This window comes from Andrographis paniculata, unplaced genomic scaffold (assembly GCF_009805555.1).
Source record: "Andrographis paniculata isolate CXL003 unplaced genomic scaffold, ASM980555v1 Contig60END, whole genome shotgun sequence".
Lineage (NCBI taxonomy): Eukaryota > Viridiplantae > Streptophyta > Magnoliopsida > Lamiales > Acanthaceae > Andrographis > Andrographis paniculata.
In genome coordinates this window covers 7,127,980-7,144,860 of record NW_026137596.1, presented here as the reverse complement: position 1 = coordinate 7,144,860, position 16,881 = coordinate 7,127,980, and the positions used below count along the sequence as shown (strand labels likewise).

Genomic DNA, 16,881 nt, shown 5'->3' with positions numbered 1-16,881 from the left:
AAAGGTGTACTTCCTATAACCGATGATTTTGAATTCCGATACGCCCATAACACCTCACCTCTTCAAGCGTGTGGTGCCAACCCCTTGGGTTTTCCTCCAAATATTTTTAATCAAAATAAAAGAATGTCCTTTGGTTGAAAGGAGATATATTTTACCAATAATGTCCATTGCCCATCCTCGGATGACCATGGTTTAATAATTGAATGCAACACCTCGGATGGTGCTCGTCTCATGGGGCCATGTCGCTGGCATGCCTCACATTCCCTAGCATACAAAACGCAATCACATGATATAGTAGGCAAAAGATATCCATACCTGAAAATACTCCAATGCATAGCAGCACCGGACTGATGTGCGCCTGCAATGGCTTCATGAACCTTGGCCATAACCTGTTTTTCTTCATCACTGCCCAAACAGCGAGCTAATGTTTCGTCGGGGTGCCGAGAATATAGATCTTGATTGACCATGGTATACCTCAGAAGCTTCTCTCCAATCTTCTTTGAATTAATCTGATTTGGATCCATCAATTCATCAATATAGGGCTTCCGGCAATCAGCCTGCCCATCTGTTTGGATGCAATTAATACCAACAGCCCCCTTTTTTTGTTTAAATCCTGACGCCTGCTGTGCGAGATCATTTGCCTCGTTGTTCTCGTCACAAGGGATTTCTTCCAAAGTAGCTACTTGGAACTGCTGTAGGAGTGCTCGTACTTCATGCAAGAGGCTGATAAGATGAGGTTCTCAGCATTTAAATTCGCCCAAAGTTTGTCGGATAATGAGCTGCGAGTCGCCTTGAATATGTATAGCTACGACACTTTTCGACTCCAAAAAATGCAAGGCAAGCAACAAAGCCTCATATTCAGCTTCATTGTTAGTGCATGCTTTGGGAAGTCAATGTGTGAAACGCCAAACTCCGCCGTCGGGGCTGGTGACGACAACTCCTGCACCAGTCGTGTAATGCCCCGATTTCGGAATGTATAAAATAATATTATTATAGCAAATAAATATTTGACAATAGTAATGGAATCAAGAAATTAATATTTTGGGATAAATTATATTTCAATTTTGTATATTAGTTATAATTAAATAGACTGTTAAATGGATAAATATCGATAAATATAAATATAAAATATATAATAATAATATAATAATAAAAGTAATGATGATGAAGATAATATTTATAATAATAATAATAATAATAACGCTAATAATAATAATATAATATAATATAATATAATATAATATAATGTATATAATATATATAATAATAATATAATTATATATATAAAACAAGCAAACTTACCTGCGAAGCGAAGGAAGGCAGAGGAAGAAACAAGGAGAAGAAAGGAGAAAAAGAAAAGAAGAAAGAAAAAGATTTAGCCATTCGATTTCGATTCCGACTTCGGTATTGTATTCCTTGTTATACGTAGAATTTAATTATGAATTTTAATATGAATTTCAATATTGGGAATATTAAATTAGAAATTCTTCAAAAATTCAAAATTGGCTATTTAGCTATTTAATCGATGAATTTCTTTAGCTAATAGCCTATTCGTAGCGCCGACATTATATTTTGAGAATTTTGTATCGATCCGAGCCGAATTAAAAACGGCAGTATATCGCACCTGCCTGCTTGTTCATACCTTTGCGTATTTTTATTTAATAATCGGGCAATATAAATATTGTGAGGTAGAAGGATTTTATAGCTAGAATATCATATTCTACTAAATATAAAAGTTTGGAGCCCGACGAGTTAATTATAGAAATTAGCTTTTGAATAAGCAGATAGCTCCTGAGAATAAGCATAAAGCTCATCTGATTTGAGTAAATAATGGGACAGGTGTACGTTGGAGGAGATTTGGGTGAAGTTATAAAATCCAGAAAGTATCGGTAGGAGGTAAGCAGTAGGGAATTAAATCTAATTTTAAGAAATTAGGTATTTATGTTGCATGTGATTCTGATTCTGATATTGATATGATATTATGTGGAATCATTTGGTCAGTGCATCTATATATGTATATATGTGTGTGTATATGCATGTGTGAAACTTCGTTTTACGATATTTGATATACGTATTTGATCGTGTTGGTGAATTTATGAAAAGGAGGATAGGTGGGCCGTCTCACCAGCCCTTTTCATTAAATTCACTTATTGACATGCTGCACACATCGCACGATTTATCGGATATGTTTTATGGATCTATCGTTTAGTCGCCGTGTGCGGTAGTGCTAGGCGAGGGCATCATCTGGGGTTAGGATATTCGACCCCGATGTACCGTAACACTTTGGCGATAGTGGACGATAGTAGTCGGACAACTGGGTGACTTAGTCGCACGGTCATTCAGGGATTAGACCCATTGCAGTTGAGACGTATTTGGTCTAATCATTCGTGTTCGGTGTTGTTCCACTCATTGGAGTAGCTACTAGTGAGGTCTACCGGTAGTTTAGGATCCTATGCCAAACTCCAAACGCGATCCCGTTAGGGCGTGCGAGGAGGAGTAGAGTTTCCGGGTTTCCTTCGGGTGATTCCAGGTTGCACGGATTCTACTACGTTACACGGGGTAGGGCTAGACAGGAGGGTCCTATCTTCGCTATCACAGACTATGGGGTGTCTTGTGGTTAATGGCGACAACGCTCGACTATCCATGTATTGATTGCGGGAGTCGTATGGTGGGTATATGGGAGTGACCGGGTGACCGTTATATTATTATGGGTTTACCAGGTCCTTCCTTGAGCCGAGGATTTTCCGGCTATTTATTGATGATAGTCTAGTGAGCTGTTATTATGGAGCCGAGGTTGTTCCGGCTGCTCACTTTGACATATGTATATGGGTATATGTGCATGAGTTGTCGATTTTGACATTATTGTTACATTATTTCAGTATGGGCATGGCATGGCATTTATTTTGCAAATGACGGAAATTAAACTCTATTTTCGAGCATGACATGGCATATTTTATGTTAGTTCTTAAAATGGATTTAATTCTAGACTGCTTTTAAGAAAAATATTTGATTCAGGTACGCATGGCACCTCCGGGACAGGGGACGTCTCGGGAGATAGAAAGACGGGCTGAATGAGTGAACTGCATCTGATGTATTATATGTAAATTCTAACTAGAAAAACCTCCCGTTTTGGGAGTATGTTTTTGTAAATATTTATAAACTTGTTTTTTTGGGAATAATAAAATGCTTATATAATTAATTTTAGCCTTAACACTGTGTTGTGGGGCCCGAAGTAGGAGGTGACGACCTCATGATGCAGTGTGGCGGTAGCATTTCCAGTATGAGCCAACTGGGGGTGTTACAAGTTGGTATCAGAGCCTAGGTTTGATAGATTTTGGCTCTTTGAATTAAAAAGGTTTTGAAAATAATAATGATATTGAATTGGTTTGGTGAGGTTTGGGTTTGCGGGTGCATTCATGTTAATGTGATCTATCTTTTATTGTTATGCTTGGTTTAGCTGTGTGCTGAATTGATATTGAATCAGGAAAAATTGGGGGCAGTATGTCGAATTCTCGAGGTGGTGGTGTACGTAGGGCTATTCAAGGCCCAGAGTTTGATCCTTCGTCTGATGAGTCACAGTATCCTGTGCCAGCGCATGTACCAACAGAGGCACCTAGTCAGGATTTCTTTCGGTAGTTTATGGCCGCGATGATGCCTCAACAGAGGAGTTTCATTGATGCTGTGATGCGGCATAACCCACCAACATATTCTGGTTCAGTGGAGCCAGGAGTCCTTGAGTTTTGGGTTGAAAAGATGGAAAAATATTTCGTGTTGTTCAGGTTCCGCCAGATCAACGAGTTAATATTGGAGCCTATTTCTTGGAAGGCCGAGCAAATCGGTGGTGGTTAGGTGAAGAAGCTGCAGGTGTAGACCAAGTGGATATGACTTGGGATGAATTTAAAGCAAAGTTAAAGGCTAGGTTTATACCGTCGCATATTCGAAAAGCGAAGAAGCAAGAATTGCTGGACTTAAAGCAGGGCTCGATGTCAGTTGAGGATTATTTTGTGAAGTTTAATGAGTTGGAGACGTATGTTCCTGACTACTTTTCCTGTGAGCGAGACAGAATTGACCATTTTGTAGACGGGTTGCAACACAGAATTCAAGAAGCTTTAGCGGTGTTGGATATCAGTTCATTGTATGAGGCTTACGAGCGTGCTGCCCGATTTTATCAGAAGCAGGAAGTCAGACAAAAGGAGAGTGAGAAGGAAATAGGTTATCAACATCAGGTTCGAGATAAGGGAAAAGCTAAAGTGGAGGATGAGCCCAAGGGTAAAAAGAAATGGTGGCAAATGTTCAGGTCTGGGCCATCGTATAAGGGGATTTCGATTAATGAACCGAGTCAGGAGAGGTCTCAGCAATCGGGGGCTGTTTGTCGGCGTTGTGGAACAAGCCACCCAGGTACTCGTTGTGATAAAGTTCCATTGACATGTTTTAAATGTGGTGGTAGTGGTCACATTGCCAGGTTATGTCCAAGTGTGGTAACTGCAAGGGAGTTTCCAGAACCGAGGTTTAGGCCATGGCAGCCGCCGTCTTCGCAGTCACAAGGGAAAGGATTAGGATCATCTTGGCGAGGGGGACGAAGTCAGTCACGTTCGTCATCTAGGCAGCCAGGCAGAGGACCTGACCAGCGTGGACGAATAAATGTTCTTACCCAAGCAGAAGCTGATTATCATCCAGGTGAGGTTTTAACGGGTAGATTTCTGGTTTGCGGTTTTCCTGCTCTTGTGTTATTCGATTCGGGTGCAACGTTCTCGTTCATATCTAAGCGTCTAGTTAGACGATTGGGTCTGAATTCATCAGTAGAAGTGGTAGTGGAAGTTTTACTTCCATCAGGAGAAGTGCTGGAGTGCCGAGAGCTTTATATGCAGATTCCGGTTAGTATTGAAGGGGTTGATTTTGTTACTAACTTGTTGGGCATCAAGCTATCCGAGTTCGATGTAATATTGGGGATGGATTGGTTAGTGGCATATCAAGCTCAATTTGATTGTCGAAAAAGATCAATTTCGCTGGTTGGAGCGATGGGCGAACAGGTGAATTATGCAGGATCTGCCAGACAACCTTCTATGAAGGTAATTTCACCCCTATCATTTCAATCATTTATTCGTAAGGGGTTTCCAGTATATCTGTGTGAGGTAAGAGATTTGACGCAAGGGGAGCAGCGATTGCAAGATATTCCTGTAGTCCGAAATTTTCCTGATGTATTTCCTGATGATATTCCGGGTATGCCACCAGCTCGTGAGGTGGATTTTACTATTGATATTGTGCCGGGTGCTGAGCCAGTATCAAGGGCTCCATACCGGATGGCACCTTTAGAACTAGCTGAACTTAAATTGCAACTACAGGAATTGCTAGATAAGGGTTACATTCGGCCTAGTACATCGCCTTGGGGAGCTCCAGTTTTATTTGTGAAAAAGAAAGATGGAAGTTTGAGGTTGTGTATTGACTACCGTGGACTGAACAAAGTCACGGTGAAGAACAAATATCCTCTTCCGAGGATTGATGATCTATTTGATCAACTGGGAGGTGCAACTATATTCTCAAAGATTGACTTGAGATCTGGATATCATCAGCTAAGGATTGCAGAGCATGACATTCCGAAGACAGCTTTTCGGACTAGATACGGGCATTATGAATTCACGGTTATGTCCTTTGGGTTGACTAACGCCCCGGCTGCGTTTATGGAGTTGATGAATAGAATTTTTCAACCATACCTCGATCAGTTTGTGGTGGTATTTATTGACGATATCTTGGTCTATTCCCCAGATAAAAAGACGCATGCAAAACATTTGCATGTAATATTAAACATATTGCGTGCAAGAAAGTTATATGCCAAGTTATCCAAATGCGAGTTTTGGTTGAAGGAGGTTGCTTTCTTGGGGCATGTTGTTTCTGGAAAGGGTATCTCAGTAGATCCTTCTAAAGTTGCGGCAATCTTGGATTGGCCAAGACCTACCAATCAATCAGAAGTAAGAAGCTTTTTGGGTTTGGCAGGATATTATCGGCGATTCGTTCTTGATTTTTCGAAGATTGCAAAACCATTAACTAATTTGCTGAAAAAGGATGCAAAGATTAACTGGGATCACGAGTGTGAGTCATCCTTTTTAGAATTGAAACATCGATTAACTTCAGCGCCAATTTTGGCTTTACCAGTGGAAGGTGAGGAGTTTGAAGTGTATAGTGATGCTTCGAAGCAGGGATTGGGATGTGTCTTAATGCAGAATCAAAGAGTTATTGCTTATGCATCACGACAACTAAAACCTCACGAAGAGAATTATCCGACACACGACTTGGAAATGGCAGCAGTGGTGTTTGCTTTGAAGATTTGGAGACACTATCTTTATGGAGCCCATTGCAGAATATTTACTGACCATCAAAGTTTGAAATATATCTTCACCCAAAAAGAATTGAATTTAAGACAAAGAAGATGGTTAGAATTGGTGAAGGATTATGATCTTGAAATTGTGTATCATGAAGGCAAAGCAAATGTTGTAGCCGATGCCTTAAGTCGAAAACCAAGGCATAACTTGGGCTTCATGTCGGTTGCTGATGAACTGTGCCAAGATTTAGCGCGGATGGAAATTGAGGTACTTGGACGGGGTATGACTCGGGGATATTTGCAAATGATACAAGTTGAGCCTGAAATTTATGATCGCATTAGAGCGGCTCAAATGGAAGATAATAAAATGGTTGAGCTTGCAGTGAAAGTTCAGTACGGTCAGACTCAAAATTTTAATATTGCTCCAGATGGGAGTCTTCGATTTCACGGGAGGTGGTGTATCCCAAAGGATCGAAATGATTTGAAAGAGCAGATTATGAGTGAGGCTCATAATACACCATACTCAGTGCATCCGGGGGGAAATAAAATGTATCATGACCTACGTCAACATTTTTGGTGGAAGGGCATGAAGAAGGATGTAGCCAAATTTGTTGCACAATGTTTAAATTGTCAAAAGGTAAAAGCAGAACATCATAGACCAATGGGGTTGCTACAACCTTTAGAAGTTCCACTCTGGAAATGGGATTCTATCGCAATGGATTTTGTAACAGGACTTCCAAGGTCAAAGTCGGGAACAGATGCAATTTGGGTGATTATAGACAGATTGACCAAGTCAGCAGTGTTCATTCCAGTACGTATGACTTGGAGTATGCAGAAATTAGCCAAATTATATGTTCATTATGTGGTTAAACGACACGGTATTCCTGAGGTGATCATATCAGATCGTGATCCACGTTTTCAATCTCGATTTTGGCAAAAATTGCAGGAAGCCTTTGGTACTCAGTTGCATATGAGTACTGCATTCCATCCTATGACTGATGGTCAGTCAGAAAGAACTATCCGTATTCTGGAAGATATGCTAAGAGCTTGTGCTATGGAATTTCAAGGGAGTTGGGAAGACCACTTGGATTTAGTGGAATTTTCATATAATAATAGCCATCAAGCAAGTATCGGAATGGCTCCTTTTGAAGCTCTTTATGGTCGAAAATGCAGAACTCCTTTGAGTTGGGACGATATGAGTGATCGACTGATACTGGGTCCGGAAATGATTGAGGAATCGAAAAATAAGATTCGAATTATCAGAGAAAAGATGAAGGCAGCTCAAGATCGTCAAAAGAGTTATGCCGATAGAGCCCGACGTGAGGGTCAATTTCAAAGTGGAGATTTTGTCTTATTGAAAGTATCCCCAATGAAAGGTATTAGAAGGTTTGGGATTAAAGGAAAATTGAGTCCGCGTTATGTTGGACCTTATGAAATTGTCGATCGAGTTGGTGATTGGGCTTATCGGTTGGCACTTCCAAATTCTATGGAGCGTATCCATAATGTGTTTCATATATCTCAGCTTCGTAGGTATGTTGCAGATCCTTCTCATATTTTATCTCCAGATGAGATAGAGCTGAATGAAGATCTTTCGTATGAAGAAAAGCCTCTGTGGATCATGGACACAAAGGTCCGAACCATGAGGAATCGAGATATTCGTATGGTGAAAGTAATGTGGTCCAGACATGGAGTGGAAGAGGCCACGTGGGAAGTAGAACAAGAAATGTTCAAAGCATACCCACAATTGTTTAATTAAGTTGCCTTGTTATGTGTTTGAGTTTAGATTTCGGGGACGAAATCTTTTTAAGGGGGAGTGGATTGTAATGCCCCGATTTCGGAATGTATAAAATAATATTATTATAGCAAATAAATATTTGACAATAGTAATGGAATCAAGAAATTAATATTTTGGGATAAATTATATTTCAATTTTGTATATTAGTTATAATTAAATAGACTGTTAAATGGATAAATATCGATAAATATAAATATAAAATATATAATAATAATATAATAATAAAAGTAATGATGATGAAGATAATATTTATAATAATAATAATAATAATAACGCTAATAATAATAATATAATATAATATAATATAATATAATATAATGTATATAATATATATAATAATAATATAATTATATATATAAAACAAGCAAACTTACCTGCGAAGCGAAGGAAGGCAGAGGAAGAAACAAGGAGAAGAAAGGAGAAAAAGAAAAGAAGAAAGAAAAAGATTTAGCCATTCGATTTCGATTCCGACTTCGGTATTGTATTCCTTGTTATACGTAGAATTTAATTATGAATTTTAATATGAATTTCAATATTGGGAATATTAAATTAGAAATTCTTCAAAAATTCAAAATTGGCTATTTAGCTATTTAATCGATGAATTTCTTTAGCTAATAGCCTATTCGTAGCGCCGACATTATATTTTGAGAATTTTGTATCGATCCGAGCCGAATTAAAAACGGCAGTATATCGCACCTGCCTGCTTGTTCATACCTTTGCGTATTTTTATTTAATAATCGGGCAATATAAATATTGTGAGGTAGAAGGATTTTATAGCTAGAATATCATATTCTACTAAATATAAAAGTTTGGAGCCCGACGAGTTAATTATAGAAATTAGCTTTTGAATAAGCAGATAGCTCCTGAGAATAAGCATAAAGCTCATCTGATTTGAGTAAATAATGGGACAGGTGTACGTTGGAGGAGATTTGGGTGAAGTTATAAAATCCAGAAAGTATCGGTAGGAGGTAAGCAGTAGGGAATTAAATCTAATTTTAAGAAATTAGGTATTTATGTTGCATGTGATTCTGATTCTGATATTGATATGATATTATGTGGAATCATTTGGTCAGTGCATCTATATATGTATATATGTGTGTGTATATGCATGTGTGAAACTTCGTTTTACGATATTTGATATACGTATTTGATCGTGTTGGTGAATTTATGAAAAGGAGGATAGGTGGGCCGTCTCACCAGCCCTTTTCATTAAATTCACTTATTGACATGCTGCACACATCGCACGATTTATCGGATATGTTTTATGGATCTATCGTTTAGTCGCCGTGTGCGGTAGTGCTAGGCGAGGGCATCATCTGGGGTTAGGATATTCGACCCCGATGTACCGTAACACTTTGGCGATAGTGGACGATAGTAGTCGGACAACTGGGTGACTTAGTCGCACGGTCATTCAGGGATTAGACCCATTGCAGTTGAGACGTATTTGGTCTAATCATTCGTGTTCGGTGTTGTTCCACTCATTGGAGTAGCTACTAGTGAGGTCTACCGGTAGTTTAGGATCCTATGCCAAACTCCAAACGCGATCCCGTTAGGGCGTGCGAGGAGGAGTAGAGTTTCCGGGTTTCCTTCGGGTGATTCCAGGTTGCACGGATTCTACTACGTTACACGGGGTAGGGCTAGACAGGAGGGTCCTATCTTCGCTATCACAGACTATGGGGTGTCTTGTGGTTAATGGCGACAACGCTCGACTATCCATGTATTGATTGCGGGAGTCGTATGGTGGGTATATGGGAGTGACCGGGTGACCGTTATATTATTATGGGTTTACCAGGTCCTTCCTTGAGCCGAGGATTTTCCGGCTATTTATTGATGATAGTCTAGTGAGCTGTTATTATGGAGCCGAGGTTGTTCCGGCTGCTCACTTTGACATATGTATATGGGTATATGTGCATGAGTTGTCGATTTTGACATTATTGTTACATTATTTCAGTATGGGCATGGCATGGCATTTATTTTGCAAATGACGGAAATTAAACTCTATTTTCGAGCATGACATGGCATATTTTATGTTAGTTCTTAAAATGGATTTAATTCTAGACTGCTTTTAAGAAAAATATTTGATTCAGGTACGCATGGCACCTCCGGGACAGGGGACGTCTCGGGAGATAGAAAGACGGGCTGAATGAGTGAACTGCATCTGATGTATTATATGTAAATTCTAACTAGAAAAACCTCCCGTTTTGGGAGTATGTTTTTGTAAATATTTATAAACTTGTTTTTTTTGGGAATAATAAAATGCTTATATAATTAATTTTAGCCTTAACACTGTGTTGTGGGGCCCGAAGTAGGAGGTGACGACCTCATGATGCAGTGTGGCGGTAGCATTTCCAGTATGAGCCAACTGGGGGTGTTACAAGTCGCATCAGACGTACTTGAACCGTCGAAAGTAACTTGCCATGGTCCCAATCCAGCATATTCGGCTGAAATATCCGAGGTTTAGACCATTCATGGATGTTCGTCTAAAAAATTAGCAATAGCTTGCCCTTTCACAGCTTTTAGCAGTTCATAGGTGAGTACCAAGGAAGAAAGTTTCAAAGCCCGTTTGACTAATTGACCATGCAAAGCAGGGCTACTCAAGAGGTAGCGTAGAAGATCAAACTTGCATAGAACTTTCATCTCAAATGGCACGATATAATATTCTAGCTTCGTGCACAGGCATAATAGAACGATAAGCATAATTTTTCAATTGACAAATACCTGGTCTCTGCATCATTCAACGATTTACTGAGATAATATATAGCATGCTCCTACCCCCCAGCGTCGTCTTGCCCTAATAAACATCCAATCGTATCTCCGGTAGCCGCAATATATAAACTTAATAGCCGTCCATGGATGGATGGAGTTAAAACCAGTGGCGAGGTCAATCATTCTTAATTTGTTGGGAGGCCTCTTGTTGCTCTCCTCCCCATTTGAAGGGCTATTTATTCCCTTGTAACAATACCGAAAACGCTTTCAGTTTCCCCACTGCATTGGCAATAAAATGTCGCAGGAAATTAACTTTTCCCATCAAACTTTGAAATTCCTTGATGTTCCGGGGAGGTCCAAGTTTCTGGACTACTTTTTCTTTATCTATATCGACTTCAACTCCTTGATGATGAATGAGAAAGCCAAGGAATTGTCAAGCTTGGACACCGAACGCACAGATTCATTTTGAGATCATGTTGCCTCATGTGAACAGAGAATTGACGAAGCTGTTCCAAATGATCATCAAAACTTTGAGATTTAACTACTACTACATCATCAATGTAGACTTCCATGTCTGTACCAATTAAATCATGAAAAATGGCGTTCATAGCGTGTTGATATGTTGCTTCTGCGTTCTTTAAACCAAATGACATTACGATCCATTGGAAAATTCCAATCACACCTGGACATCTAAAAGCCGTCTTGTGTGCATCCTCTTCGGCCAAATAAATTTGATTGTAACCGGAGTAGCCATCCATAAATGATAAAAATTCATATCCTGATGTGGCATCGATAAGCATGTTGGCTATCGGCATTACATATTTATCTTTAGGGGTTGCGAGGTTAAGATTTCTGAAATCATTATACATTCGCAGCTTCCCATTACTTTTCATTACCGGAACAACATTAGAAATCCATTCGGGATAGAGGCAAATTCCTATGGAATTATGTCACAAAAGCCTCTCTATTTCCTCTTTGATGTTTGGGAGGACATCTGGATGAAACCTCCTCGGAGGCTGTTTATGAGGCCTGAAATTAGGTTTTGTCGGTAATCGATGTTCGACAAGATTCTGAGCTAAACCGGGAATTTCGTCGTAGTCCAATGCGAAACAATCCTCAAATACCTCAATTAATTCGAGAAGTCGGTCTTTATAATTCATATCCAATAAGGCACTGACTCAAGTGATCCTGTGTGACACCCCGTCCCGCAAGCCACGCTAAGCCGGGTGTGTCTGGATTGTAGACTGGCCCCGCAAGTCAACACGAGTCCTTCCAGTGCGCTTCTGTCCTCACTCACGCGCACCTTGGGAATAGGGCTCCTGAAAAGGAATGTGCACATATGAGTAGTCTATCAAATCCATTTAACCTATATTCAACTTCGGATGGCCTAATACCAGCTCATCCACAAACGAGAGTTGGCCAACCAACGGCCCAACTCCGGGAATATAACATCCTAGGTCCCGCCTCATTCCCTTAATAAATCTCATTTAGTGGATCATGCGCTTCAGGGGTTTGCCACACGCTGCAAAATTTAAAATAAAATAAACCTACATATGGAATAAAAATAACGTAATATAGAAAAAGTAGGGTCGTCTCCTCAGGGAATTAAAAATGTTTTATTTTCGATTGTTTGATTTATAAATATAATAAAATGGAGGATTTTGGAAGTAGGAAATAAAAATTAAATAACAAACTAAAAACTCTACGACTAAAAGATAAATTCAATAAAAACAAGCTTCCAGTTTAGGAATGAAATTGACAACTTGGGTAGTAGATTTGATCATTGATAAATATTTAATTTTATTGGTTTCTAAATAAATTAGTTATAGTTACCGACACACGCCTAATAACCAATTCTTCCTTAATTTCTTGACAGTCTAGGTATGCCCGTCAACTCCTTCCCTAGTTAGAGTAGAACCCTAGTGACGCCACAAATAATTTACTAGCCTAACCGTCTTGCGAACTAGAAGAGCCTAGTTCAATTTAACAATTAACTATGCGAAATTGTTTAAAATTGATTCCGTGATTTCCCAATGGTGTTTGCCACTAGTTGCTACTTGAACCAAATTAAAATGCAATTACGGATGCCTAATTTAGTTTAGTAATTAATCCTTAATCCAATTGAAATACCTGGCCATAATACCCAACCAAATAAAAGATTATAACTCAAAAAAATTAGAAACCACAGAAATACTTAGGAACCAAAGAAATATCATAAATCAAAACATGTCTAATCTCCCAAATCAATACCAAGTTGTTTTCCACTCCTAGACTAGAAAAGTAAACTACTCTCTAATCAATAGGAGGAAGAACAAAGGAAAAGGAAGCAAATACAGACATCATCTGAGATTGATGTTGGTAGGGGTAGGACTCGAAATCTTCTTGGAAGAATCTTTCTCCTTCTTGCCCTTGCACGGTTTCTCCCTGAGACTTTTCTGCACGGTGTTCTCCTCGCAAGTGGAATAAAATGGCGCCTCCCCCTTCTTTCTTTCCTTTATATTTGCCCTAATTTTGTAAAAATTGGCCTTTGGACCTTTTTGTTCTCTTTTCCCACTAATTCTATCAATTTTATTATTTTTCTCCTGCAAATCATAAATAAATAATATATACCCAAATCAGGTAGCATCTAATCAAAATCAACTAAATATCGTAAATATATAAATATTTAACGCATGCGATTTATGGCTATGAAATCTCCCCACACCTAGATCATGCTTGCCCTCAAGCATAAATTCTAAACAAGCCAAAAGAAATCGCAGGCGATTCAATATGACAAGAAAATCTAACTCAACCAAATCAATCGGAAGTTCAACATATCAAGCTAAGTCAACCTCATAGGATAAAGTGTATGCGCACATGTTCCCTGAAAGAAATAAATTTGTATAATCAGCTAACGCTCAAGTAGTGCGACAAAAGATTATCCCATAGGCTTGAATGAAAATCAAATCTCCCTTGCTTAAGATACTCGAATCTAACATCAAGAATCAAATGGACTTTTTTTTTATAAAGGTTGTAGCGGGGCTGATGGTTAGGGGTAGAAAAAAGGATATGCGAAGGCTAAAATATGTTAGAAAAGAACACAATAAGAACACGATGCTAGCATATGAAAAACAGTTTGGCATAAACAATGAAACCCTTACTTTATTCACTATCCAAACTTTAGTAACATAATTATATCAATAATACTTAATCAAGATTTAATTATTTTTATTTTTATTTTTTTGGCGCCTTTTATTTTGGCCTATTTTTTTAAAATATATATATATACGCTTTTCACTACCCGTTCTCATTGAAGCAAACACTTCTGAATGCACTATTTATTTATACTCAAACTTTGTTTCTAATTAGTGTCGAACAAATAAGGTGCATCACAACGTGAAATTAAGGTAATTTTTTCTAATATAGGATTCAAATCGGAGAAGGCTTAATATCAAAAGAAGGGTATGAAGCTAAAAGACGGTTTAATATAGAAGAAAAATAGGCTAAAAAGTCTCAAATTGGCTAACTAGGGGAAATATATTTTGCTGGGTGATAAAGAAAGGCTCAATGGGTTACCTAATGCCCTTATCATTTTCAAAATGCAAGACTCGATAGTTGCAAGTTCAACATGCATAATCACTCAAGTTCTAGGTCATCTAATTGAGCACTACAAATCACATAAGAAAGAATTTCCAAAAGCTTGATAATATATTGTTTATTTTCTAATGTAAGCTTTTTGAATATATACTCGAATTCTCACAGGGTTCAAATGTCAACCTGGCCCAACATATTTCAAATCCAAAGTCCTCAATTATGTCAGACTAACCTATCACTCAAACTACCTTTGACTCACTTCAGACAAATCTTAAAAACTTGTGAAAGAACAGCAAATCAGGCATGAAAAGTAGCACAAAATGAAGAATTTGCCCAAAAAATTTGCATTACTCTCTCCTCACACCTAAAGTAAACATTACCCTCAATGTAAAAAAAAGTAAAATAAGAGAGAAACTCCCCTATAGTCCGTAGGATTGGTGTGGCTGCATGTTTTTGCTTTGGATTCCAAACTTCTTCAAGTTGATTGTGTGTCTCTTTTAGCCAACACCAAAATTGATAGCTCAGGGAGGAAGAGGAAGAAAGATGACGGCTTTTTTTTTTTCAAAATTCTCCAAGAAGTTCCCTACAAAAAAATAAAGAATCCAAATCAAATAGGCGATGTTTAAAAAAAAAAAAAGAAAATAAAAAAAATAAAGCTAGAAAACTTGGGTTGTCTCCCTAGAAGCGCCTTTCTTTAACGTCTTTGGCTAGACGCAGTTACCATATTAGCCATTAGGTAAAACTACTTCAGACCGTTTTACCCACTTCAATATTTGTCTTTTACTTCCATGTTTAAAACGATGAATACTCACAAAAAATTTCTTTGTAAGATTCACATTATCATTTAAGTGAGCAGGCTCCAACTGATTTGGATCCAGCGCCAATTTTATGTCTAGGATAGATTTCTCTTGCAATCTCAAGACTCCCTGCATACTTTTGTCAATAACATTCACACTGCACAACACACTAGATTTTTCAAGGTATTTTATAGAATCAGAAATATTAAATTGCAATTTCTCACCATCAAATTCCATAGAAAGTATACCTTGTTTCACATCAATTTTAGTTTGTGCAGTGCACATAAATGGTCTACCTAGTAAAATCGGTGCAGGATTTGGAGAATTATCATCATGCATGTCAAGCACATAAAAATCAACCGGAAAAATTAATTCGTTAACTTGCACTAGGACATCTTCAATCATTCCTTCATGGTAAGCATTTGTCCTATCGGCTAATTGTATAATAGTTTCAGTTTCTTTTAAAGGCCCAATGTTCAAAGACTAATAAATAGACTTAGGCATTACATTAATTACAACTCCTAAATCTAACATTGCTCGTTTAATCTCCAACTTACCTATCTTACAAGGAACCGAGAACATACGTGGATCTCCACATTTAGGAGGAAACTTACGTTGTAAAATGGCAGATATGCTCTCGCCAGCAATAATTCATTGGTCTCTACGTAGTCTTTTCTTGTTCGCACGAAGATCCTTCAGAAATTTTGCATACTTCGGCACTTGCTTGATCGTATCCAGTAAGGGTATGTTCAATTCCACCTTTCGAAACATCTCCACCACCTCCTTATTTTTGTCATCCTTCTTTGGTTTCGCCAACCTGCAAGGAAACGGTGCAACATTAGTTTTAGTATTAGTAGATGTATCGAAAGTTACCTTGTTCGATGTTTCAGTGGTGGCTTGCTCTATTTCTTTCTCAATATCTTTCTCATTCTTGCCTTTTGGAACTCCAGCTTTTGATACTTCTAAATCTTTGCCATTTTGTATAACAATCAAGCTCACATTCCTCGGGTTAGAGTCGGGTTGTGAAGGCAATCTGCCTTTTTCTTTTGACTTCATCTCGCATATTTCATCGATATTTGACTTACTTGTTCTTCCAAGTTCCTTATGCTATTCCGAGTTTCCTGTTGAAATTGCAACATATTAGACGCCATAGTTTTCATCATATTCTCTAAGGAACTACTCGAAATCGTTTGAGCTGGTTGTGGAGGGTGGTTAGGTGCTGGAAATCCTCCCGAATGATCTCCAAAGTTAGCTTGTTGATTCCCATACTTTAAGTTCGGTTGATCTTTCTATCATATATTGTAGGTATTCGAGTAGTGGTTGTATGCTCTTGGGATGAATCCTGCAGCACTAACATCTACTTCTCGACTCAAGGTGGGACAAATATCCGTAGGATGTTCCGAACTTGTGCAGATTCCGCAAGTCTTAACTTGTGCCTTTCCTTCATAAATTGTCGAACAAATGAAGTCAATTCAGTCAATTGTTGTTGAATAGAACTCAACTCGCTTGCTTCTTTAACTGCTACTGCTTCTCTTGGTCCAAACTATTGTGAGTTCATCATCATACTGTTCAGTAAGTCCCACACCTCTCTAGGAGTTTTGTTCATCAAGGCCCCTCCACTTGCTGCGTCTATGAGTCTCCTGTTGATGAAAGTCAATCCTTCATAGAAATATTGAATCAGTAATTGCACGGGG

General features: G+C 38.4%; 1 protein-coding gene across 2 annotated transcripts; it reads left to right on the top strand.

The window, feature by feature from the left end:
* Positions 1-1,792: 1,792 nt before the first annotated feature.
* LOC127259497 (uncharacterized) lies at positions 1,793-10,470 on the top strand. 2 transcript variants are annotated; one of them, XM_051286864.1, is made up of 4 exons: positions 1,793-1,896; positions 3,485-4,677; positions 9,023-9,079; positions 10,199-10,470. In XM_051286864.1, the coding sequence occupies exons 2-3, from the start codon at positions 3,882-3,884 to the stop codon at positions 9,046-9,048; spliced, it is 822 nt and encodes a 273-aa protein (XP_051142821.1). In that variant the 5' UTR covers positions 1,793-1,896; positions 3,485-3,881; the 3' UTR covers positions 9,049-9,079; positions 10,199-10,470. The 2 variants fall into 2 exon arrangements, with proteins under 2 accessions (XP_051142821.1, XP_051142820.1); XM_051286863.1 differs by lacking the exon at positions 9,023-9,079.
* The last annotated feature ends 6,411 nt before the right edge of the window (positions 10,471-16,881 follow it).